Consider the following 25,911-nt stretch of genomic DNA (forward strand, 5'->3'; position numbering starts at 1 on the left):
GGGGAGGGGGAGGGGGGGGGGGAGAGCCCCTCGGAGCATCCCCAGGGATGGGGGTGTCCCGTTCCCCCCCCCCCCCCGGCTTTGCGCCCACCCCGACTGCGGCCACCGAGCCCAGAGGCCGCGGGGGGGGGATTAACAAAAAGGGAGAACGATTAAAAAAATAAATAATAAAAATTAGTGGTCGTCCCCCCCCCCCCCCCCCCCCATCCCCGCGCAGCCGGTGACCCCGGGGGGGGGGGGCCAGGGAGGGGTTTTGCATATTCCCTTTGGGCAGAGCCCGGGGGATGCGGCCCCGGGGGGGGGGCGGGGGGGATGTCGGGGGGAGCAGTGCAAAGACCCCCAGGGGCAGCGGGGGGGTTCCCCAGACCCCCAAGGGAAAGCCCCCGGCCCGACCCCCCCCCCCCTGCTGCCACCCTCCGGGCTGGGGGGTGTCGAGTTGATTATTTTTTGCGTTTTTTTTTAACATGGTTTTTAAGGTGCTTTTCTTGTCAAGGGCGGGTTTTGGGGGGGCTGCGGCTGGCCCCGGGGGGGGGGGGAGGGAAGGCAGCAAAAGGGGGGGGTGCAGGAGGGGAACACCCCCGGCCGGTGCCCCCGCAGGGCCGGGGCTTCCTCAGGGCGGGGGGGACCCAGGCCCGAGGGCGCCAGCGCCCCTCGCCTCCCCCCAGGCCCCACACTCACGGGGGGGCTGGCCAGGGGGGGCTGGCCCAGGTGCCCCCTCCCTGCCCTGACTCCGGTCACCGCTGAGAAATGCTATTTTTTGATATTATTTTTTGCTTTGAGCTAATCTCTTCTAGCCTTAAAACCCTTCTTTTTTTTTCTTTTTTTTTTTTTTTTTCCAATTTTCTGTCTTTTTTTTTTTTTTCCTAATAATTCTAATTTTTTTTAAATTTCTTTCCCCCCTCTCCCCCCCCCCTGCCCCCCCCCCCCAGACGCCAACCGCCCGCTCCCCGCGTTGCATTGTCCTTGCAGAAATCAATACTGCACCTCGCAGGAAGAAGAGTCTCCCAAGGATGTTCCCCATCCTCTGGGACCCCCAACACACCGTGTGGGTGGGAGAGACACACCCCCCACACCCCCCCCCCCGGCGGGACACACACCACACACCCCCCCCCCGATCCCCCACTAATACTTTTGGACACCAAAAAAAAAAAAAAACCATGAAAAATTAAAAAAAAAATATGTTGACGACGACGTTTTCTTCATTACAAAGCAGCAGCGACGCGAGGTGCCACCCGCCCATCGGTGTCACGACCAGCGTCAGTCCTCAGCCTGGGGGGGAGGGGGGGGGGAGGGTGCTTAGGGGGAGGAGGGGGGGTCTTTTTCTCCGGCCGGCGGGACGCTTGGGTTTTAAGGCAAATTCTGGATATTTTGGGGTGTCAGGATCCCGCTCGGCGGTTGGCGCGGCAAGGAACAGGCGAAGTGACGGGGAGAGGGGATGTCCTGCTGCGACCCTGCCTGGTCCCTGCTACGCCAGCTGGACCCCCGGAGATGAAGCTGATGGGGATGGGGGGGGGGGGGGGGGCTGTGACCCCCCCTGACACCAGTCCTGGGGTGGGGGGGGGCACAGCTACATTCACACGGTTCCATTCCTGTCACGAGAGCAGCTGGGCTCAGCCCTCCCGGCCCTGCACCCCACTGAAAACCAATTAAAAAAGGGGGGGGGGGGGGGGGAAGTGGGACACTGTGGCCCCCCATAATGGCTCAGCCATGGGGGTCTCCATCCCTGGTGTGTGTGTCCCCCCCCCCCCGTGGTGACCCCAACCGCATCCTCATCCCTCCTACCGCACCCGGACACTTGGGTTCCCCCAAGCATTATGGGGGGGGGGGGGCGGGGGGGGCGGACCCAGGGAGGGGGGGTCACTTCCACCTCCCGCCTCGCTGCCTTTGGTTGCTGAAATAAACCCCCCCAAAAAGGGAAGGAAAATGAAAAAAAAAAAAAACCCAAACAAGAAAACCAAAAAAAAAAACCAACAACAAAAAACAACAAACGAGAGGCAAAGCAAAGGGGTGGCTGGGCCCCCCCCCGGCCCCCCTCCCAGCCACCCCCCCACCCCACCCCACCCCCCCCGCCGGCGCAGCTGAGCGGCTATTGCATATTCCGGTGTGTTGGCGCAGAGGATGCATCGGTTATTACCAACTGGAAGACGTTTCCGAGAGGGTGGGGGAAATATCGGTTAAAAAAATAAGAAGAATAATCGAGAGAAAAGGGATTATTTTTTTTTCCGGCCGAGAAGAAGCCATGCAGGAGGCGAAGGGGGGGGGCAGCCGCCCCCGGCCCCCCCCGGCCCCCCGGGAGCCCCGGGCATGCAGCGACTCCCTCGCACTGATATCGGGTCCGGTAATACTTAGTCTTCGAAGGCAAGGCACATCATGTGGTATAAAATTTCGTGCAAATTAGGAAAACATGGATTATTTTTTTTTTTTCTTGTAGTTTTTTTTTTTTTTACGGCTTTTTTTTTCTTTTCTACAGAATTTTTTTTCCTCTTTTTTTTTTGTGGTTTTTTTTTTGTGTTTGTTTGTTTTTTTTTTTCCTTTTCTTTTTTTTTTTTTTCTTTCTCTCTTGCTGAAGGTGGGGGGGGGGGGGGGGGGGAAGGTAGAGCCGGTTAATACAGTCTTGCCATGCACAGCGTCAGCCAGCGGCGGCTGGGTTGAGCCAGGTCACCAGATCCTGTTAAAGCACCATGCAGTTTATTTGTTTTTTTTTTTTGTTTTTTTTTTGTCCTTTTTTTTTTTTTTTAATGTGTTTCTTTTCTCAGATCTTTAAAAAAAAAAACCAAAAAAAAAAAACCAGGTTTCCCTCTCCGCCAAGCGCTTTTTTTGTTTGGTTTTTGTTTTTGTTTTTTTTTCCTTTTTTTTTTTTTTTGTGGGTTTTTCTCCTTTTCTTGTCCTTTTTGATTATTTTTTCGTCTCCCGGGATTTCCTGCGTCAGCCCTTTTCCCCGGTGCCGTGCTGCGGGCGGGCAGGATCCGGCCTCACCGTGTCGTCCCGGGGGGGGGTGGGAAGCTGTAGGGGGAGCGGGGTGGCCAGTGGGATGGGGGGGGCTGCGATGCCGGTGGTCCACGGGGCAGCTCTGGGTGACAGGGGAGGGGGCCAAGCTGGTGGCGGTGGTGGCCTCGGTGACATCCCCTGCTCCCGGAGGGTGGCTTCTCTCCATCATCACGTGTGGGGTGTCCCCTGGGGCGTGGGGTCCCTTTGGGGACACACCTGGGACCGGACTCCTCTGTGGCCGCCACTTTCTCGCTGGAGACACCGGGTGCCTTCGTCATCTTCCTCCTCCTCCTCCTTGGCCGTCGCGGGGGTCACTCTGCTCTAAGGCACTGCCACGTCCCCATGTCCCCTTCTCAGCCACGCTGCCATTGTGTGGGACAGGGACAGCCGGGGGCTTCCTCCAACGCTGCCCCCGGCCAGGGGCTCCTCTGGGGGGGCCGGGACCCCTCCCCGCCGCAGTTCAGGCACTTGACGCGGGGCCGGGGGCTCCGTGGGTCCAGGGGCTCCGTGGGGCTGGTGGCTCCGTGGGGCTGGGTGCTCTGTGGGGCTGGCTCTGCCCTCGGCCTCGCTCGGGCTCCTTTTCTCCATCCTTTTGTATTTTAAAAAAAAAACAACAAAAAACCCAAAAACCCCAAACCAGCCATCCCAGCAAGCCAGTGCCGGGGGCTCCGTCTCCTCCTCCTCTTCCTCCTCCTCCTCCTCCTCCTCCTTTTTTGTGATTTTTTTTCTTTTCTTCTTTTTCTTTTCTTTTTTGTGGTTTTTTTTTTTTTTGTTTTGTTTTTTTTTGACAATTCCCTCTTAAAAGTGCATTTCCTACAAAATGTGCAACACGAGCGCACCCTCTCCTCGCCATCCACCTGGTACCTGTCCACAGGAATGCATAGCTCAGACACGGACGCACGCCCCTGCCGCCCCCCCCCCGGCGTGGGGACATGCAGGGGGGACACAGGGACACACCTGGGGACACGTGGGGCCAGGGGTCGGCGCATGCCGGGGAGGCGAGGAAGGCATTGCAGAGAGACGGCGACCGGTGCCACGGCGCGATGGTGGCAGCCCGGGTCCTGCTGGGGCCATCGTGGGAGTGTCCCCACGTCCTGTCCCCGTGGGAATCGGGGTGCCACCGTCGCCACGACTGCCCTCTGGCTGTGCCCATGCACCCTCCGCGGTCCCAAGCCCCCTCTGCCTTGTGACACTCGCTCGTGCTGTGCCAAGCAGAGCGGGCCACTGTGCCACCGTGTCACCGTGCCACCATGTCACCGCATCACCGTGTCACCGCAGCACGGCGTTGCCCATCCCCGAGGCGCTGGCACGGCACGGAGCATCCCACTGCCCCAACGGCGAGTGCTGCCGCATACATTGGGAACCGGCGGCAGGAGGGGTCCCCCCACCCTGCCGCGCCCCCCCCCACCCCCCGGCCCCGGGGCCCCCCGAGAGTCTGTGTGGGGCTGGGGGGAACGGCGGGGGAGGCGGGGTTTGATCTTTTCTACTCACAGAGGCAAGAATGAGAGAGTCAAGAGCCGTTTGCATATCCGACCCTCCGGCGAGCGGCCGGCAGGGCTCTGGCGCCGCAGCCCCGCTGCCACTCTGGGAGGCATCGCTGGCACAAGTTGTGTCAGGTCTCAGCGCAGCGCCGGCTGACGGGACAAATAATAGTGTTTTTTTTTTCTGTTTTTTTCTGTTTCTTTGTTTTCTGGCGCATCGCCGGGGTGGGGGGGAAGGTCCTCCTGGGGTGGGTTGTTGTTTTGTTTGTTGTTTTTTGTTTTGTTTTTTTTTTTCCTTTTAAAAAAAGTTTGACCCTTTTCCTTCTTCCTTTCCCTCGCTCTTTCCTTTGGGTGTGGGTTTTGCTTGTCATCGTCGTCGTCATCGTCGTGAGTCCGCGCTCTCCGTCGTCACCGCAAGGCTGGGCCTGGTGCTCGGGGACGGGGATGTTCCTCTGGGGGTGCCTAAAGCAGAGGAGAAGGGAGGCGAAGGGGCGGCACGGCGGCGGTTATCCCAGGTACCAGGACTGCCGGGAGAGAAGAGAGAAGCTGGCGTTAGTGCTCTGTGCCACGAAGCCACTCCATCCCCCCCCCAGGCCATGTCCCCCCCCTGCCTCCGGGGACAGCCGTCACCCACACCGAGCTGTTGTCCCCATTCCTGCACTGAATTTGTCAGTCCTCTGCACCAGAGCCACCCGTGTCCCCTTTGGTGGCTGTTCCCTCTGCACTTCCACAGTGAAGGTCACGCTCCCCAGGGAACGGTCCCACCTGGGGATGGGTGCAGGGGGTAGCAGGGCTGGAGACCCTGTGGGGTGGTCCCCTGACACCCTCCCATTGTCTTCCTCCACCCCCCCCACCGCCAAGCCCCAAGTTCAAGTTCGTCCCTGATTACCTCATGTCTGGTTTCCGTTGGCAACGAGACAGCTCGGGGCCGCTGCTTCCCTTAACCCTTCCCAGCCCCACCACACATGACCTGAGAGCAGCAGGTCTCAGATACCCCTCCCAGGGATACACGACACCACTTAATTACCCCCGTGCCTCAGTTTCCCCATGCAAAGCATCCCTGAGCCCTGCGGAGGCTCCCGGAGCGTGACCGGACACACATGCCCAGGGACCCTGGGGACTGCAAGCAGCTGTGACCCCCCAGGGGCTGGGGGTGCAGGGACCCGGGTACTCTGCTCCCCTGGGGTTCTCCCGGCGCTGCCCTGCACCTCCTCTTTAGGGACCCAAAGGCCTTGGGGTGCCCACCCCACCATGCTCTGCCCACGTGTAGGACTGGGGAAACTGAGGCAGGGCGAGGGGGCTGTGTCAGAGCCAGGCCCCCAGTGTTTGTACCCCGCTACGGCACAGCACCCTTGGGTGCCCTAGATCATGGTCCCCCAGTGCTCACACCCAGGCACAGCACAGCACCCCTGGGTGCCCCAAGGCACAGCTCAGTGCCCCAAGTACTTGCCCCTAGCGGGTGTAGCACCCCAGGGTGCCCCCGGCACAGTGCCATCCATACACCCATCCCACTGCCCTGGCACTGGCATCACCCCCCAGGCAGGGCTGCAGCCTCCCGGAGCTGCCCCTGCTGGGACTGCTGAGGCCAGCCAACTCATATCACAAGTGAGGCAAGGTGCTGGCACTCCTGCCCTGGCCCCGTGGCACTGCCCACGGCGCTAGCGCCAGCTCATGAAATACCAGTTAAAAAATAGCCAGGACTAAGGAAAAGGCCCTGGAAAGGCGCATGCCACATCCCGCTGCGGCTGGAGCGGCCGGCGGGCACAGTCGGGGGAGAGCAGGGGATGCTGTGGACACCTGGGCAGCCTGGCTGTGCTGCGGTGCCAGGCATGGGCACGGCAGTGACCCCCTCTGCCCTGGGGGACCCAATGCCCAAGGCCCTGGCATAGGGTGCCGGGTGGTGATGCCCAAGGTGGGGATGCCAGGGCAGCAATGCCATGGTGGCAATGCCAGGGCAGCGATGCCCACAGCACTAATGCCCGCAGTGGCAATGCCAGGGCAGCAATGCCATGGTGGTGATGCCCACAGTGGCAATTCCCACAGTGGCAATGGCCACGGCAGTGATGCCACGGTGGCACTGCCCACAGTAGCTATGCCCATGGTAGCAATAACCATGGCAGTGATCCCACTGCAGCAATGCCATGGCACAGATACCCGGCGGCAGTGACGTCACGGTGGTGACACCCATCGTGGCAATGGCCACAGTGGCAATTCCCACGGTGGCAATACCATGGCAGCGATGCCATGGTGGGGATGCCCATGTCAGCAATGCCACGGCAGCGATACCCGGGATGGCGATGCCTGCATCGGCCATGCCCACGGCGGCAATGCCCACGGCGATGCCACGGCAGCGGTGCCCGGGGCGAGGGCAGGAGGGTCCCCCCAGCAGCATCCCCGCTCTCACCTGTGCCTGATAGATACTCCCAGGATCCCTTGGTCCTAATCCCACGAAGGAACGGTTCGCAGGGGGCGTGCCTGGTGCAGAGTAGGCTGGGGAACAAACGAGAGCTCGTTAACGGGGCTGCCGGTGGCACCGCCATCGTCCCCCCGGGGCCAAGCCTGGCCCGCTCCCTGGTGCTGCTGGGACGGGCATCCCGGGCACCCAGAGCTGGTGGCCAGGTGACATTCCTGGCTGTGCCCCGGCGGCGGGTGAGCGGAGGCCGGGGATGTTGCGCCCAGAGCGGTGCCGCCCGTGTCTGCGCCCTGTGGCAGGGGCAGCTTCGGGGTGACGGCGGGTGGGGGGGATGAGATGCCCTCAGGGTGCGGGCGCAGACGGGTGTTCCCCACCCCGCTGTCGCTGTGGCTGTGAGCTCCCCGAGCCACATGGCTACGTCTCCTCCTCTGTCACTTCCACTCCCCTGCTGGGGGTCCAGCAGTGGGACCCCTGGTCCCACTGAGCTCCTGGGCTCAGGGTGCTGCTGGGGGCACAGGAGGCTCTGAGCCAGCTGGCCTCTGCGCCCCTTGGGGACAGCCAATGCCCCCATGCGCATCCTTCCCTGAGCCTGGGGGGGGACTGGCACTGCCCAGTCCCTCCCTGTGGCCGTGGCTGTGTCCCCAACACCGTCCAGGCCATGCCACCTCGAGCTCTCCTGTCCAGATCAGCCGGGCTTGGATTCTTCACGCCGCAGAACCTCGACACTCAACAGCCGGCTGGCACCACCCGGCTGCGGCCTGTCCCCGGGGACAGTGCCCCCGTGCAGGACCCGACCCTGTGGGGATGTGGCAGCCTCTCAGGGTACCAGGAGGTGTCCCGTGGGAATAATGGGACAGGGACAGCCCTGACACAGCATGGTGATGGCACAGCGTCCCACCACTGCGGCACGCGCCCTGATGCCAGCCCAAGGGTGACGCTGGCATCTCCCCTGTGCGGTCCCAAAATCCTCATGGCCAAGGTGCTAAAGTCCCCCGAGGTGGAGCTGAGGCGGGAGGAGCTCATCAGCCCCCACTGCTAACGAAGGCTCCCCGGGCGCCTCCCGCCCAGGCTGCATGCAGTCCTTGCACCCGCGTTGCTTCATAGCCCCTGACCAGAGCAGGGTCCCCAGTGCCAGGGACACCCAGGGCAGTGAGGAGATGGCAGCCCCGTGCAGCGCAGCCAGGCACGCTGCCATCAGTGCCACACACATGCCGGATGGTCCCCGTGTCACCAGCAGCACTGCCTCTGCCGGCCAGTAGGGAAACTGAGGCATGGAGAGGCGACAGCCTCCCCCGCAAGCCCTGCCCACGCTGGGGGGGTTTGGGCAGGATGTCGGTGTGGGGGAGCCCCATCGTGGCTCCACTCCCACTCCCCTGGCCACCTCAGAGGGACACAGGGCTCAGGCCGGTCCCTGGGACCAGCACAGGACCCACCGTGGGGGGAGTGGAACACAACAGCCACCTGCCCAAACCTTGCCCGCTCCGACCTGCCTGAGACCCAGCAAACTCACTGTGTGCCGGCTGCCGCCCTCGCCCCGGCTGCGGGGAGGCCACCTCCGCCAACATCCCCCTGGCAGCACCGAGACTGGGGGGAGGACTTTAGGGGGGGCTGCGAGAGGAGGAGGCCGGCCGGGCCGGGGAGAGGGGTGGGCGCCGCGGGGTGCTTACTGGGTGATGTCGGTGAGGTCGTCCCTCCCTCGGTAGTTGTCGTGGTGGATTTGGTGTCAGGAGAGACGGCCAAGCGGGGCATGCCGGGGGGAGGTGGCGGCGCCAGCATCTGCGTGGGCAGGTAGTGGCTGGGCACTTTCACTTGACCACTTCCATTTAACTGGGGACACAACACAGACAGAAAAACAAACAGCACAAGCCATTAGGAAGCACGCGCAGCACCGGCAAAGCTGGCCCGGTGAGCCGCCCGGCACAGGCACAGAGCATCCCTCACCACTGACACGAGTTTGATGGGTCTCAGAGCAGCCCTGAACGGTCGGCGCTGGCGAAAGGGAAATCACGGCGGTGCAGGGGGATTCGGAGGGAACTGAGGGGGGGGGCCATGCCCCATGGCAGTGTGTGCCAGAGCCGGCGCACTGTGCCCCCCTCTCCGCGGCAGCGGGAGGCCTTTGAAGCGCTCACCTGTGGGGAAGGGGCACCCCGCGGTGCCGGCCTTCAAAGGCTCCTGCCTCTGATCCCCACGCCTGACCTGGCAGGGGGGCTGCTCCAAATTGGCCCCTGCCAGCCTGGCACTGAGCCACTGCATGGGGAAAGAGCCGCGGTGGCATCAGGCCTCGCCGGTGAGGGGCAGCGGGCGGGTGCCAGGCAGAGCTCAAAGGGGCTCCCCGAGACCCTCTGCATCCAGGGAGTGGAGCAGGGCCCTGGGCACGGGAGGGGGAATGCGGCTACCCCTGGACCCCAGCTTCGGGCATGAAGGGAGCCCAGGGAGGTGGTTGTGTGGGGTGCTGAGTGTGTGGGGTGCTGGGTGTATGGGGTGCTGAGTGCACAGGGTGATGGTTGCATGGGGTGCCGGATAGTGGGTGCACGGGGTGGTGGGTGCACAGGTTGCTGGGTGTGTGGGGTGCTGCGTGTGTGGGGTACGTGGGTTGCTGTGTGTGGGGCACCGGGTGCATGGGGTACGGGGCGCTGGGCTGCACAGGTTGCTGGGTGTAGGGGATATGGGGTGCTGGGGTGCATGGGGTGTGGGGTGCTAGGTGCTGGGGTGCACGGGTTGCTGGGTGCGCGGGGTGCATGAGTTGCTGGGTGCATGGCGTGCTGAGGCAAGGGAAGGCACGCAGCAGCACGGTGTGGCCGTGCCACCCCCGTGGGGACGCCAGGGGACACGGCGCAGCGGCGGGGCTGACGGGTCACCAGCCACCTGCACGGGCACACAGGGCACGCCGAGCCCATCGCTCGCCCAGGCACGCTGGCGGTCTATCTGTGGCGATAGTCACACATCTCCTGCCGGACACCCTGCTCCCATCAGACCCCTCCAGCCCCAGCTGACGGCTCAGCCCCAGCACCCACTGCCCTGTCCCCGTTACGAGGCAGGTCCCGGTGCTAGGGGCCACCACCTCCATTGCCAGAGAAATGAGGTGCCAACCCTGACCAGGCGCAGCGGCGCTCCCCAACCAACGCACGGCACCGGCCGGAGCCACTCAGTCCCCACCGCAGCGGTAAGAACACCCTACCGGGCTGGGTACCGGCACCGGGGTGCCACCGGAGCATCCCAACCACTCCACATGCGGCGGCAACGACGGCGGTGACAGCAGACGATGCAGGGGATGCCGTTCTGGCAGCCTGGCCGGCAGCAGCCCCCCAGTGCCCCACGGCGAGGTCAGTGATGGGATGTGGGGGTGGGGCCGGATCCTTACCGGTCCGGGCTGCTGGTTGGACGGGTCGCAGGCCAGCGAGACGAGATCTTTCAGCGGGTCCTGCGGGTTGAGATGAGGCGGGTACCGAATGGCCGTGTGGGGGAAGTAGGTGGAGGCCGTCTGGGGGAGGATGGAGGTGGTGGGGAAATGCAGCGCAGACGACGGGTGCGGGCTTCGAGCAATACCTGCGGGCGAGAGCGGAAGGGGTGACCCACAATGTCACTGCGTGCTAGCCCTTGCCCCCCTGCCTACTCACTCGCTCGCCCTGTGCCTCAGTTTCCCCACCAGGACACTCACCGCTGTGCACCGCGATGACGGGACGGTGGTGCTGCGTGAAGCTGCTCAGCCGGGGCGAGGAGTCCTGGGGCGACGGGCTGTTGAAGGGGGACTTGTCCATCTCCGTCTTCTTCACGGTGGGGGAGATGCCTGGGGAAAGCGGGACGCAGCGTCACACCCCGGCACCTGCCACGGGACCCCAAAGCCCTGGGGGTGCTGCCAGCCTGGCCCGGGGTTAGGGTGCTCCTTCCTGGGGCGAGGGACACCCTGGGGATGGGCTGGGCACAGGGAGGATGAGTGGGTGTGACGTGGGTGTGCGTGCACACGTGTGTGCGTGGGCAGGAGGATGGGCACCTCTCGGGGTGCACTGCAGGTGTGCATGTGTGTGTGCACCAGCATACGGGTGTGCATGGGTGTGCAAACACCTGTGTGCGTGTGCGCGCATGTGTGTGCACCAGCATGACCGTGCACACCCGTGTGAGTGCGTGGACATGCACACTCGTGTGCAGGCATGTGTTCATGCATGGGCATGAGCTGCAGTGTGCGTGTGTGCCTGTGTTCTCATGTATGTGCATGCAGATACTGCGTGTGCGCGTGTGCCCACCCCAGGGGCACCAGTGGGTGCCCCCACTGGGACCTCCCCTCCCCTGGCACCCCAGGGCTGGGCGCCACATCCTGCCAGCAGAAGGAGCTCCAGGGGAGGCAGAACGGTGTCTGCTTAGGGGGTGGGACACCGCTCCAGGGACCCGCAGCCCCCAGGATCCCTGGCAATGCCAGACACCCGGGTCCCCGAGGGCCACCCCGGGGTGCAGGGTCAAGCAGGAGGGGGCAGCGGGCGCGTTAATCCCCCGCCGCCACCATGGCTTTAGCTGTGGCCATTTGGCCCAGGCCCGGTAATGGGTTTAGCCCCTTCTCAGCCGTGGGTTAGGAGGATTTCCCAGAACATCCCGTACGGGATTGTCGTAACCCCCCTGCTGCCCCCCCCACCCTTGCCCCTGCCCTGGATCAGGCCACCGGCGGGGGACAGGGACATCCCTGCACGGCTCCCTCCTGCCACGCACACCAGCCTGCAAGGCTTCAGGGAGGAGGTACGTCTCCCATTTGGGACCTTCCTGCCCCCCAGTAGCCCTGGCCCCATGGAACCGGGGTGAGGGGCAGGATGGCACACAGTCCCCTTGACATTTGGGGCACCATCCTGGGGCAGGACTCGCTTTCCCCAAGCCTGCTTCCGACAGGATCAGTGCTTCCAGCCCCCGGGCTGGGCACCCCCTTGAGCTCTGGCAGGGCTGGGGGGCCGAGATGAATCCTGGGGGGCATGGGGAGGCACGGTAAGAGCCAAGGGGGGATAAAGACCAGCGGTTCCTTTGCCTGCAGCCTGCGAAGGCGCCCTGGGGCGTGGGAGCGTTGTGCCAGCCCCGCAGCATCGCTTTAATTAGCCCAGCCCCCCCCTTCTTAATGAACAGCTAATTGGGGCTGTCTAGACAGGAAAGGGAAAAAAAACGCCAAGCAAGAAAGCAAGCTGTCCGTAACGCCAGCGGCCGCCGTGGGGCTGGGAGAGGCTGCCGTGGGGCTGGGGCACTGGGCTGGCCCTACAGAGAACACCTATAGAGAGAGCCCCTGCCTAAATGAGGGGGGTCCTATAGCAACACCACAGCACCTATAGAGAGCCTGTCCCTAAATGAGGGGGGCTATAGCAACACCCGGATATCTATGGAGAGCCTGTGCCTAAATCAGGGGCCCCTATAGCAATGTTCTGGCACATATAGAGCCTGTGTTTAAAGGGTGGGTCCTATAGCAACACCACGGCACCTATAGAGAGGCCGTGCCTTGATGGGGGGGGCCTATAGCAACACCACAGCACATACTGAGTGCCTGGGCTTTCACAGGAGCGGTCTGGAGAGAACCGGTGAGCTGGCTGGGGGCCCTATAGCAGTAGGAGGTTACTTATAGGGCACCTATAGGGCACTTATGGGGAGGCACCTACCCCCTTCCATGTCTTCTGTCCAGTTGCGGCTGCTGCTGGTGGGGGAGTTGGAGGAAGTGTAGTACTCGCCCCCTGGGCTGGTGTCGATGTCGTCCTCCATGGACCCCGACTTGTGCCGTTTGCTCCTGGGGCGCAGGGAAGGGGTCAGCGCCCATCCGCAGCAGGATCCAGCCCGCCCCCCACCTCCCCCACTGCGAGACAGCCAGTGACCCACGGCTCTGCTTGGACTCGCCCTGCCATCACCCTGGCATCGCCCCAGCATTGCTCCGGCATTTCCCCAGCATCACCCTGGCATAACCCTGGCATCGCACCGGCACTGCACCGGCAGCACCCCAGCATCATCCCAGCATCATCCCAGCATCATCCCAGCATCATCCCAGCATTGTTCCAGCATCACACCAGCATTGCCCTGGCATCACCCTGGCAGCGCTTACCCGCTGGAGGAGGTGCTGGGCAGCGTCCTCCTCATGCCGGTGCTGGAGGGGTTCAGGTCATAGGCCAGGTGGCCCTGCAGCTCCCCCAGGGAGAAGTTTGGCCCCGTGCCTGTCACCACCGGCGCTGCAGGGAGAGAGGGAGGTCAGGGGGGGGCCAGCATTGCAGGCAGCCCCAGCCCGCAACCACGATGTGGGAGCCGTTGGGACACTGCTGTGCCCGGGCAAACGGGAGTGGGAGGATGGTGGCATCATGGTGGCACTCACTTCGGGACACCTGGATGAGCTCGGTGACACTGAACACTCCCGAAGTGACGAAGCTTTCCTGGAAGTCTGTTGAATCTGTGCGGGAGAGAGGAGGAAGCGCTTGGGGGGACGACGACGACACAGAACCACCCCCGCTGCCCCGCACTGTCTTGTGGCGATGCTTGAGGGCACCCCAACACCCCCAAATCCCCCATAACGCCTCCTGCCCCCGCCTCAGCCAGCTTCGCTCCACTTCCCTCCCCCAGCAAGGGACCACCCCAACCGGTCCCCTCTGCCGAGGACACTGCGGGGCTGCTCTGTGCCTCAGTGTCCCTGTGCGTGAGAGCGCTGGCAGGGCTGGGGGCTGCACCCTCACCATGGGACCCCCTTGGCAGCTGCTGTCCCCAAGGGACACGGCCCCAGCAGGGCTCTGCCAGCTGTGGGATGAGGCTGAGGCCATGCCCAGCTCATTGCAGGTGCCCAGCAGCAGCTGGCCGGGGGGCACGACTGCACGTCAAGGGGGCCACCTCCACTGCAGGGACCTTGGGGACGTGCTCAGGTGTCCCGTGACCCCTTGCCCGAGCCCTGCCCACCCCACTCACCCAGCGTGATGGGTTTGCTGTCCTCCTGGTCCGAGCCGATGCCCGTCCTGGGGCTGCTGCTCTGCTCTGCATCTGCAGGAGGGAAAAACCACTGGGGTGAGCCACACACGCCAGTACAAGCCACGATACCAAGCGTCCCTCCCTGCGGCCCCCCCGCCGGTGACAAGAACGGGGATACCCCATGCAGGATACAGGCACTGCTCCCCCAAGGAGGGAAACCCCCAGCGATCCACCCACCCTGAGGCAGGGTGATGGCCACCCAGTTCCACTCCTGCTTCCCTACCTCCTCTGCTCCCTCCAGCCCTCACCCATCCCTGCCCAGGCAGTGTCACCGCGGCCGGGCATTGCCCTCGCCACCCCGTGTCACCTCGTTCTGCCTCCCCCAAGCCTCCCGAGGGCAGCAGGGCCCGGGGGCAGCACCCGCTTTGATGCCCGGTGCCCCTGCTGTCCCTGCTCCATCTTAGCTGAAAATAACCCGGCTCAGACACTGAGCTCAGCGGCACTGGCACTCCCTGGCACGGCATGGCATGGCACCGCCACTCCCCAGCACAGCACGGTACGGCACAACACACACCCCCTCTGGCCCGAGCCACACTGAGGAGCATCCTTCCTCCCTGGCACAGCCTTGGCCTGGCATCTCCTGAAGCCCTTCCAAAACTTTCGCCGTGTATTTCCCTCCCTGCTCCTCATCCTTCTTCCCGCTCTTCCATCATCCTCCTCCTTCTCCCACCCCTTGGCCTTCGGCGTTTCTCTTTCGCAGCTTTGGCTGATGCCAGGAAAGGGCTGTGACAATCCAAACAACACCGTCAAAACAGAGCGGCTGCGGCTGCCAGCCCGCCTGCTGGGGCTGGGGTTTTTTACCCTTTCTTTCCTTTTTTCCCCCTCTTCTTCTTCCCCCCTCCGCACCCCCCCATGCTGCCCCCCATGCTGCCCCCCAGCCCCTCGCGCACACATGGCTCCCGGGGCGGTTATTTTTGGCCAGCCAGGCCAACCCACGCTGGCAGTGGGACCGCACCGCCCCCCACCCCGACACCCCCGTGCCCGCACCACCCCCGGGGCCGCTTGACGTCGATGCCGAATGCAGCCATTTTGTCTGCCTCCCCAATTGCCACTGTTCCTCCCCACCCTTTCCCCGTGCCGGCCTGGCAGCCCTTCCATGCCGGCAGCCCTGTGGCATCCCGCCCCGATGCCGCATCCCGCCGCCAGCCAGCCCCGTGCCCATGCGCTTGCCCGCGCTCTTGCCCGCACGCTTGGCTTCCTCCAGGCAGCCATTTTAGGGAGCAGAAATTCTCCCGGCGACGGGCGCGGGGATTTTCCCCCCCCTTCTCTCCATTTTTATATTTTTTTTTTTCCCCTTTTTTTATCCCCCCATTTTGAAAGCTGCCGTGTGCCCGAGCCTGCAGGAGGGGTGCGGGCGGTGGGAGCAAGGGGGGCACAAGCGAGGCAGGGCAGGGGGCGAGTGGCAGCAGGGACCCCCCGCGCGCCTGCGGGCACCGCGTGGCCGGACACGGCCCCTCCTCGCCTCTTAAAACAACAAATCTCGCAGTGGCTCTGGAAGTGGTTAGCGATGGAGCCCGGCCAAGGCACGGGGCGGTGTCTCGCGGTTGCAGCCCCGAGGCTGGCCCGGCTCCCCCATGCTCCCCCCGCCGTCGCCTCGGGGCTCCCTGGACCCCCACTCGCCCCTAGCATGGCACCCAGTTGCCCACTCGAGGGGGTGCCTGGCTGTTAGGAACCCCCCCCGGGCTGTGCCCTCACTCAGTGGTCTCCAAGGTGCCCGGCATGGCCCTGGGCTTGGCCCACAGGGCCTCCCACCATTGCTCGCCCCGAGATGGCCCACACGGCCCCTGCTCACCCCGAGATGGTCCACATGGCCTCTGCTAACCCCGAGATGCCCCACGTGGACCCTTCCTCACCCCCAGATGCTCCACAGTGACTGTCGCTCCCCTGGGACACTGGGCACAGCCCTTTCCTCCCCCCAGAGCCACCCCAGCCCCAGCCCCTGTTGCCCCCAGGGCACCCGGCAAGGCCACTCACTTGCCCTGGGTAGCCCCCACCCCCCCGGGTGTCCCCTGTGCCCCCCACACCCTCTCACCAGCGTCCGCCAGCACTGCCAGTGCCCCCCACCCCCCATGTTGCCGGGGGGGCCTCCCCCCACCCTAGCCCCAGCCACGGCACCCCAAGGAGCACCGGGGACCTTTCCGAGCCCCAAGGTTTGGCAGCAGGACTGTCCCCTCCCAGCACCCTCATGTCCCTGCTGACGGGTGCGAGGACAGGGGGCCATGGGCTCGGTGTGTGTCCCCCCCCTCAAGCTGGCAGCCATCCTCGCAGCCGGGCGAGCTCGCCAGCAGATTTTTGGCTGCCGCCTCCGGCGCGGTGCGGCCGGGCCAAACTGCTCTCACCGCCATGTGACAGCTGCCTGCGGCCGGCCCGCGCGCGCTAAAATGGCGAAGGCATCACCGGGCTCCCGCCGTGGCCTCGCTCCCCCAAGGGGATGTTGGTTTTTTTTTTGGGACACACCAAATTCAGCACCCAAAAAGTGGCTCGGCCACACTGGGAAGGCGAAAGAAGCCTGGGGAGATCCCCTGTGCCCTCCAGCCACACTGATGGGGGGGCATCCTGCACCCTCCACACCCCCTGGGGCTGGGATGGGAGACTGAGGTTGGGGGGAGGACGCTGCTGCCACGTTGCGGGGAGCCCGGTGGGGACGGGGTTCAGTGCCAAGGCCCCCCCCCGGCACAGAGGGGGAGAGCACTCGGTGACTGAACAGGTCGATCCGATCACTTTTAAAAATAGCAAAGTGTGTGCCCAGGGCCAGGGGGGCGCTGCCTGGGCTCCTGGCTGCGCTGGCAGCCTGGACCGATGCCACCCATTGAATTATGGATCCCCGGCACCCTGGCCCCGCCGGCTGGCATGGTGCTGCCAGCCCCACGGCGACTCCCTGCCTATGGCCTCGGTGCATGGGAACGACCCCCGGGCAGCAGGGCTGACCTTGGCGGGGGGCGTCCCTGCAGGCCGGGTGCCCCCTGGGGCTGACGCGGCTGCAGAAGAGCCCTGGCTCCATGCCCGAGCACTGATGGTAACAGAGCACGGTGTTACCGGCAGTGGTGCGGGCGCAGGCGCAGAGGCTGGAGGATGCCTGGGTCTGGCAGAGCTGCTGGCGCCGGCGTGAGTGGCCATAGCCCCCCCGGCTAGGGCAGCAGCTTTCTTCCCCCCCAGCTCTGCTGGTGACAGGGCAGGAGATGGGAGAGGGCTCAGCACCGCCGCCTGCAGGCTCCTGCCCTGTGCCTCAGTTTCCCTTGGGGCCAGCTTGGGGCTATGTCCCCTGGGGATTTTCCCCCCGCCTCTCCCTCAGTGGTGCTGCAGCCCCAGCAGCCACCCAGGGGCAACGTGCAGCTCCCCCAGTGCTGCTGGCTGGCCTCTCCCACAGCACCCATCACTAGGGCCCAGAGTGAACAGCCTGGTCAGGATGGGGGATCCCCTGGAGACCTGAGGGAGCTGCAGTGCTGTGGGGTAGTGGTGCCACTGGAAGGACTAGGGGTTGGTGAGGCTGCCAGGGGGGAGCATATGATTTAGGGGCCACTCCCTGCCAAACCCCAGCACCCCCCACCCCACAGTGACCCCCCTGTTCTGAGTGCCTCCATTGCCCGTCCCGCTGGGGTGGCCCTTACATAAAACCCGGAACAGACCTGCTTGTGTAACCTCCTTTATATAATACCCCGAGAAATGCCGTGTCTGCCGGGTAAATCCCAGCTCAGCCGGGCTGGCCGGCACGCCGGGGGCACTGGACCCCTCCGCCATGCCCTTTATAACATACCGCTCCCCCTTCGGCCCCCCAGCCCCTGTGCCCGAAGGGCTGCAAGTGGTATGAGGGGGTGAGATGAGTTTGCTGGATCTCAGCCTGCTCGTGCCGCAGGAGGGGCAGCTTCTCCTCCCCCAGCCGAGCAGAACCCCGGGGAGGTCCTGGCTGGAGGCATCCCCCGAGGTGGCGGGGGGGGGACGGACGCGCCCCGCTGCCACGTTCGCCGGCTGCAGCCAGCTGGCCCGGGCGGGAGGCCGGGGAGGCGCGAGCACGTTGGCCGGCGCCTGCGAGCGAAGCGCCGGCGCGCTGGGAGAGAGCGGGGTTGTCCTCGGCCGACCCCGGCCAGCGCAGGGAGATGGCAACAGCCGGGGGGAAACCCCCCCAGGCAGGCTGCATGGCCGCCCCCTCGCTCAGCCCTGCCAGGCCTGGGCCACATCCAGCGCTGCCGGCGCCCGCCGAGGTGAGCAGGGACAGATGGCAGCGGACAAAGGGAGGGGAGAGAGTGGGACGGACAAAAGGATGGCTGAGCCCCCCACCCCCTCCGGGACCCCCCCCACGGGCACCCCTCCCCCCAGCACCCTGGGCTGGAGAGACTGGGGGGCACTCAGAGGTGCAGCTGTTTGGAGGGGATGGGAGAGAGAAAGGAGAGAAAGGAGAGACAGAAAGACAGAAAGAAAGAGAGACAGAAAGAAAGAAAGAAAGAAAGAAAGAAAGAAAGAAAGAAAGAGGAAATGGAAGTGGAGAGAAAAGGAAAGAAGAAAAAAAAAGAAAAAGAAAAGAAAAAGAAAAAGAAAAAGAAAAAGAAAAAGAAAAAGAAAAAGAAAAAGAAAAAGAAAAAGAAAAAGAAAAAGAAAAAGAAAAAGAAAAAAGAGAAAAAGAAAAAGGAAAAGAAAGAAAAAAGAGAAAGAAAAGAACAAAAGAGAGAAGAAAATAAAAATAAGAGGGAAAGAGCTGACAGGGAGGAGGGAGGGAGGGAAGGGGAAGCGGAAGGCAGGAGGGCAGAAGGGCAGGAGGGTAGATGGGGCGGGAGGGGACACCCCAGCTCTGTAGGTCCAGCCAGGGGGTCCCAGGCCTGGCCACCTGCCCACCCTGCCTGCCCTGCCAAGGCGCCAGGCCCTGGGCAGCTGCTGGGGGCTGCCAGCATGTCGCTGCCCCACCAACCCCAGCCCATGGGCACAGCACAGCCCCACGGAACGGCACAGCACGGCATGGCACGGTCCTACAGCATTACATGGCCCCACAACACGGCACAGCCCCACAGCACAGCCCCACGGCACAGCCCAACCCCTGGCTGTGGCACAGCCAGACCCTGCCCAGAGTCCCATGGGCCCCCCAATGGCCCCTCTGACCCCCACCTCCCCCCAACACTGACCGCAGGCATCGCTCCCAGTGCATCGTGGGAATCTCCCGTCCTGGGGCTGAGGCCACATGGGGCTGGGGGGGGGGGGGCAGGTTCAAGCCCTCCTCTTGGATGGCCAAGACCCCAGCACGGGGGCCAGCATGGCAGGGGACCCCAACTGTCAGTGCCAGCCCGGTTTGGGGGCGCAGTGGCATGCCGGGGGGCTTGGCGGCATCTGTTCCCCCACTCCATGCCCACAGCCGCCGGCGGGAGGGAGCGCCACGGGCATCTGCTGCCCCAGCTGTCCCTTGCCAGCGCGGCACAGAGCTGGGCGCCCAGCCAGGATGGCAACTGCGGCCCTGGGGAGGGCACGGCGCTTGGCAGCGTGCGGGGATGGCGGGTGGTGAAGGCGGGGGACGGCAGGTGCTCACGAGACGGAGCTCACTCATCTTTTATTCATCGGGCACTGAACGGTGCAGGAAGCACTCTGTCCCCTTGCCCCCCCTATCCTGGCACCACAGGACGTGGCACCCGGTGCCAGGTCCCCGGCAGGCATCGCTCACCCCGGCCGAGGCTGCGGTGCTGAGCATAGGGCAACTCGCTTCGCTGGTGAGGCGGGGCTGGGGCTGCCCCCTGCCAGCTGGGCGCTGCAGGGAAGCCGGCTGGCTCCGGCGCACTGCGGGAGAGCCGGGGAAGCCCTGACCTCCCCAAGGTCGCCGGCACATCGATCCCCAGAGCTCCAGCACGCCGAAGCCATCCTGGCTGCTGCCGCCGCTGAGCTCGCAGCAGGGCTGGGCTCGGGGACGGCGGGTCCCCCGGGCGGTGACGCTGCAGGGGACAGGGATGGCTGGGGTCACTGCACTTTCCACCCCGCCTCTGTGGCACGCAGCTCTTGGGGCCAGGAACCCAGCCCCTGTCGATTCTCTGATGTCTCATATCCTTGTGCCCTTTCCTGGGGGGGGGTGTGTGTCTCTCCTCCCGCATCCGCTGGGCTCTGCCTGTCTCACTGCCCTCAGCCCCGGCCTCCCTGTTTGGCTCGGAGCGGAGAGATACCCGGAGTGGGAAGAGGGTTTGCACGTCTTTATCTGCGTGCAGGGGGGTTCTCCGGCCACCTGCCCGCTGGTGCCCAGCTCCGCGAACGGCAGAGCCCAAATATTGTGCACCCCATCAATCTCCTCGCCACCCTGCCGATAAATATTTGTGCGGGGGCTGGCGGAGCGGCGCTGCCCAGGGAAACGCCTGCTCCTCCATCTGGAGGGGACCGCGCAGACGTTTGGCACGGCCGGCCTGGCACGGCCGCAGGCGCGCTCGGGACGAGAGCCCTGGCACGGGCTCCCTGGCAGATTGGTGCCATCTGCCTTGCGCCTCAGCCAGCGGTGAGGCTGGTGAGGGGAGATAAGGGGCTGCCAGGCGGTGGGAGACGCAGATGCTGGCACGGCATGGAGGTCCCTGCCTCCCCCCGGCTGCTGGCCCCCCTCTGGCGGCACGGCCGGCTGCACGCCGTAGCGTGCCGGGGGTGTCAGGAGCGGGATGCCACCCTGGGGCCTGCCGCCTGCTTGCCCTGGGCACCCATCTGCTCCCACCCTGCACAGCCCTGGGGGGGGGCAGAGCCAGGCTCAGCTGCCAGGCACTGTCAGGGGAAGCTCACTGCAGGGCAGAGCCTTGTGCCCTCTCACTGAGCACATCGGCTGCAGCGTCCCTGCCAGCCCAAGAGCACCCCAAAGGGTGCGAGGGGCCAGCACAGACCCCATCCTGCCTCCCCCCAGCTCCTGAAGACCAGCTGGGATGGGGTCCAGGGATGGGGGGGTGCCAGGATGGGGATGCAGGGCTGGGAGCACGAGGAGGGGTGTCCAGGGATGGGGGGGTGCCAGGATGGGGATGCAGGGCTGGGGGCAAGAGGAGGTGGGTCCAGGGATGAGGGGTGCGAGCATAAGGGTCCAGGCATGCGGGACGCAGGGATGGGGATGCAAGGATGGGGATGCAGGGATGGGAATGAAGGGATGGAGGCACAAGGGTAAGGGTAAGGGTAAGGGTGAGGGTGCAGGGAGGGGGGGCCCACAGAGGTGGGGAGCACTGAGGTGAGGGTGCAGGGAGGGGGGCACCAGCCCCCCCAGACTGGCTGCTGCCGTCAGGAGCTGCTGGGAGGAATCTCTCTGTAATGCTTCGAAGGTCCTGGCACCATCGACTGGGGAGATTGATTACCATTTTACTGCAATGCTTTTGACTTTCACCAGCGACCTCCGAGCTCCCCCCCCCAAACCCCCCCCCACCGCTGCACACCCAGCTCCGGGCTGCTGCGCCATCCCCTCCCCCACTGCGGTGTGCACAGCCCAGCCCTGCTTCCATCCTGCTCCCACCCAGCACCCACCTCTGCACCCATCCTGCACCCATCCTCCTGCTCCCAGTCCCGCATCCAGACCTGCTCCCATCACCTTGCTCCCAGTCCTGCACCCATCATCCTGCTCCCAGTCCCGCATATGGCCCTGCTGCCACCCAGCACCCATCATCCTGCTGCCATCCAGCATCCATCATCCTGCACCCAGCCCTGATCACATCCAGCACCCAGCCCTGCACCCAGCGCTTCTCCCATCATCCTGCTCCCAGTCCTGCTCCCACCCAGCACTCATCATCCTGCTCCCATCCTGCTCCCAGCTGGCAGCCCGCCCTGCCTGCAGGGGTACCGGGGGCCATGGGTGCTGGGCAGAGTGCTCCGGGGGCCGGTGCTGCGCTGCTGATCGCTGGGCAGTGGACCCAGAGGTTCAGCGCTCCCCTGCACCCCACAGCGGGACTGGCACGGGGCCACCCCCCAGCCCGGCATCGCTCAGGCCTCAGTTTCCCCAAGTGCACCCGGGGGCTCAGATAGCCAGGTGGAACTTCCAGGTAGAAGGACGAGGGGCAAGAAAGAGCCCAGAGGTAGAGCTGGCCCTTGGCATCAGTCCGGGGGTGGCTGGGAGCTCAGCCCCCCCACCCCAGACTGCCCCCGACCCCAGGTGGGGAGAGCAGTGCCGGGGGGCTCCTCCACCGCCTCCCCTCCCCGGCGTTGCCAGAGCAGCGGCTGGGAAATTGTGCTGACACCAGCAAAATGGGCCGGGCGTAGGCGGGGGAGCCAAGAGCCCACGTGCTCCGGCCTGATAACGGGGGGCCGCGGGGGCTGCGGGGAACCGGAGCTGCCCGGCCGGGGGGGCTACATGTAGCCGAGATCCCCCCCAGCCTCCTCCAACCCTCCCTCAGGCTCTTTGGGGCTGGGGATGCTGCGGGGGGGCGCTGGCTGCAGGCTGAGATGTGCAAAGAGAGAAAGCGAGCAGGAGCGAGCAGGCAGGAGCGAGCAGGCAGCGTGCAGGGCAGGGAGGTGGCCAGCAATCGTGGGGGACACCCAGCGCACCCCAAGCGGTGCCATCGCCTGGCCTGGCCATACAGTGCAGGGTCCCACTGGCTGCCCCAACATCCCTCCTTGCCTCAGTTTCCCCACCGAGGCGGCAGGCCGGGTAGCTCCTCGCTAGCCACAGCCTCACAGAAGGTGCCCACTGCGGGCTGGGGCCGGGACAATGCTGAGCACCCGCCCCACCGCAGCACCCCGCACCCTGCAGCATCCCGGGGGGGTCCCACCCCCACCGCAGCCGATGCCACCGGCCCATCCTGGTCCCCCTTAACCGGGACACGGAGCGACCTTAAGAGGGAAAGTGAGAGGCTGCCAGGCCTTATCAGAGAGTATTTACAGCCGCTGTGTTCCCAATTAGACAGTCAGGTGACTGCGGCTGCTGGGGACCCAGACGCCGGGGTCAAGGTCGCCGGTGGGGGGGGTGGGGGTGGCAGAGGGGCAGCCACCTCCCTGGGGACACCCGCCAGCTGCGGCGTGGCCGGGGAACCCGCCGGGGTGGGCACCCCAATGCGGGACACTGAGCGGTGCAGCGGACTCCGTCACGGCTGCCATGGGTCCCTGCCATCAACACAGGCTCCCAGTCCAGTGTGGGGGTGCTCCCAGTCCAGCCCAGTCCAGGGTACCCCCCAGCCCAGTGTGACACTGTACCTCCAGCCAAGCCAGCACACAATGCCCTCAGTCCAGCCCAGTATGTAGTGCCCCCAGCATGGCATGCAGCACCCCAGTTAAGCCCAGTACCCCATCCCAGTTCAGCCCAGCACAGCCATGTCTCAGCCCAGTACATGAAACCTTCCTACCCTGCCCAGCAGCTGCTGCCCTGTCCTGCACAGGGTACCCATGCCCCCCCCCCCCCGCCAGTGCCCGGGCAGCACAGCACCCGCCGTTCCCAGTGCACTGCTGGGACCCATCCTGCCTCCAAGCAGGCGAGCCACGTGCACCAGGCGTAACGGTGCCAGCACCACGCGTGCGCACACGTGCACCCCCCCAGCTGATGGTCAATGTCCCCCTGTCTGGGCCCTGGGGCAGGATCTGGTCCCAACTACTCACTGGCAGAGGCTGTGCCCTGCTTGTCCCCAAAGCCACGAGGGCTTGGGGCACATGCGGCTCCCTGAGGACTGGGGGGACGTATGCCCAATGTGCCTCAGTTTCCCCAGTGACACCCAGCACACCCCACTGCTGGCCAGGCAGGGTAGGGCCCGTGCCCACCATTATTCATGGCTCTGGCACCCCCTTTGTTGGGATTGTGGCACCATGATGCCCTCTGTGGTGTCACTACCCACCCCTGGACCCTGGCCAGGGCTGGGCAAGGAGCCCCATGCTCCCCCTGCTGTGGTGTTGATGGGGCCGGGGGGCACGGCTGCAGGGCATCACCCAGTGCTGTGGGTGTGTGCTGCCAGAAGGGGACTGATGTCCTTGTCCCTGCACCCGGGCAGCTTGGCCTGGCCGTGGAGGGCTGCGAGCCCCTCGGCTGCCAGTCCCTCGACCACCCCTCGGGGCTGCATGTCGCAGACCCCCCTGGCTCTGCATCATCCCTGCGAAACCCACCCTTCCCTTGCCTGCGGGGATCTCGAAGCATCTCCCTGGGCTCCTCACCCACCTGGGGGTGCTGGGAGATGTCAGGGCCCGTGGGGGACCCCAGTTGCCGGGTGGGTGTCTGTGCCAGCACGTCCCCAACCGGATAAAATAAACCTGCCTGGATAAAATAAGATCTGACTCGAGCTACTACGAACTTCTCTTGCCCGACATGCAAGGAGGTGGCTTGAGTTGGCAGCGAGGATGGTGGCTTAGGGACCTAGTCCTATCAGCCTGGGAACTGCTGTCTGCCCTGCCCACCGTGCCTCAGTTTCCCCCTTTCAATCGTCAAGGCTTCAAGAGCAGATCTGACCCTCCCTCCTCGCTGGAGTGAAACCAGCCCAGTCCTCCCAGCGGGTCTGTGGGACTCCCGGGCAGGTGAAGGGCAGGGGAGCAGCACCCCCTCAGTGCAGAGAAGAAGCTGCTGGGGTTTGCCCCTGCTGGCATTATTGCTTCCCCCTCCCCAAATGGCCTTAGCCACTCTTGTCCCTTCCTCGGTCCTCCGCCAGGTGAGGGGCTGGGATGCCAGCCCACGGCAAACTGGCACTGCTGGACCAGCTCCAGCCCTCGGGGGACGTGCCAGGAACAGGCTGTCCCTTCCCTGCCCACGCCGCCCACCCGCTCCTCCGGGCTGGCAGCACAGGCAGCCGCGTCAGGCAGGCGTGGGACACAGGGGTAACCCCCTAAGCCACCCCTCTGGGGATGCCCGGGGCCAGGAGCATCCTCAGGGACCGCTCGCCTCCTCCCCTCCCTGGCACGCACCTCCCGGGGCAGCCAGGATGCACCCAGGGGAGAGCATCTGTGTGGGCAGGGTGGGGGGCACCCACTCCTCTTTACAAGGTCTGCCAATGGGAAATGTGTCCCTGAGTGGTGTCCCCAAGCTGGAGATGGGACAGATATTGCAGGGGGGGATGGGAAAGCTAGAACACCCCCCCGCCTGCCCAGGGAGCTGGATCTGGTTGGGGGTGCATCCTGGCATTGCCTCACAGGGACGAGCACCCACCGAGCACCCACCTCTCTCGCGGACGAAGTACGCCAGGTAGAGGTCGAGCTCCTTGACGGAGACGCTGATGTGGTGGGGCTGGACGCAGAGGATGGGGTTGGTGCACTGGCCCGACTTGACCAGGCGCTCGCCGTCGGTGCTCTCCAGTGGGATCCCTTTGAAGAGGATGACCATGACCAGGTCCAGCCGCCACACCTTGTCCGCCTGCCGCAGGCAGTCGATGCGGCGCATCTTCCCCTTCTGGTCGGGGTTGGAGAGGACGCAGCACGAGGGCTTCTTGCCCGTGATGGAGAGCACGAAGTCCTCACGGCACTCGGGCCGGATGTCCTTGCGCAGCTTGGCCAGGAGGCGCGAGGCCCATTTCTGCTTCACCTCCGGCTTCTCGCTCAGCAGCTCGTCCTTCACCGCCCTCTCCTCATCCTTCGTCATCCTCTTCTCGTGCTTCTTGAAGTACTTGCGCTTGCGGGCCTGCAGGTTGAACCAGGTGTAGGCGAAGGCCCGGACGTGGGGGAGCAGCGCCTCGATGAAGGGGTGGAATTCATCCTGGGGGAGCAGAGGGACAGGTGGTCACTCCCAGCTGAGCCCCCCCCAAACCCACGCTGGGATAGTTGGGGACCCCATGGGGACCTGGCTGGGGACATCCCTGCCGGGCTGCATCCCAGTGCAAACAGGAGGAAGAGCTGTGGCAGAGGCATGTGCCCACCATGGACGGGGAACCCCTCCCCATGCAGTGGGATCCCCTTGCATCCCGGCACCCCCCCATAAATCCCACCGGCTGCAACGCTCCCAGGCACAAGGCACGTCAGCTCGGCAGCACTCGGACCCTCTCCCCTTCCCGCCCGCGCCTGCCGGGATCCGCTCCCGACAGAAATCCCGCCTGCCATCACACCCACCGTGCCACTGCCAGACCGCAGCACCCAAGGGATGGGTCCCCCACACCCCCAGCATCCCGGCTGCTCCCGCAGGGGCTGTGGGTGCCTTGGACCTCTCCACTCCCTCTGGACCAGCGGGAAACTCCCCCAGTTTGCCCCAGTTGC

At 64.9% G+C, this 25,911-nt stretch overlaps 1 protein-coding gene across 3 annotated transcripts; it reads right to left on the bottom strand.

The window, feature by feature from the left end:
- Positions 1-4,678: 4,678 nt before the first annotated feature.
- On the bottom strand, positions 4,679-25,416 carry NFIC (nuclear factor I C). 3 transcript variants are annotated; one of them, XM_074167763.1, is made up of 10 exons: positions 24,886-25,414; positions 13,783-13,854; positions 13,202-13,276; positions 12,938-13,061; positions 12,504-12,628; positions 10,541-10,669; positions 10,244-10,428; positions 8,550-8,709; positions 6,874-6,959; positions 4,679-4,993 (listed from the first exon to the last, which is right to left on the bottom strand). In XM_074167763.1, exons 1-10 carry the CDS (start codon positions 25,301-25,303, stop codon positions 4,976-4,978), a joined length of 1,392 nt encoding a protein of 463 aa, XP_074023864.1. In that variant the 5' UTR covers positions 25,304-25,414; the 3' UTR covers positions 4,679-4,975. The 3 variants fall into 3 exon arrangements, with proteins under 3 accessions (XP_074023864.1, XP_074023862.1, XP_074023863.1); XM_074167761.1 differs by lacking the exon at positions 8,550-8,709 and having other exon boundaries at positions 24,886-25,416; XM_074167762.1 differs by lacking the exons at positions 6,874-6,959; positions 8,550-8,709 and having other exon boundaries at positions 24,886-25,416.
- Between the last annotated feature and the right edge of the window lie 495 nt (positions 25,417-25,911).

Source organism: Numenius arquata, unplaced genomic scaffold (genome assembly GCF_964106895.1).
Source record: "Numenius arquata unplaced genomic scaffold, bNumArq3.hap1.1 HAP1_SCAFFOLD_1001, whole genome shotgun sequence".
NCBI classification, from domain to species: domain Eukaryota; kingdom Metazoa; phylum Chordata; class Aves; order Charadriiformes; family Scolopacidae; genus Numenius; species Numenius arquata.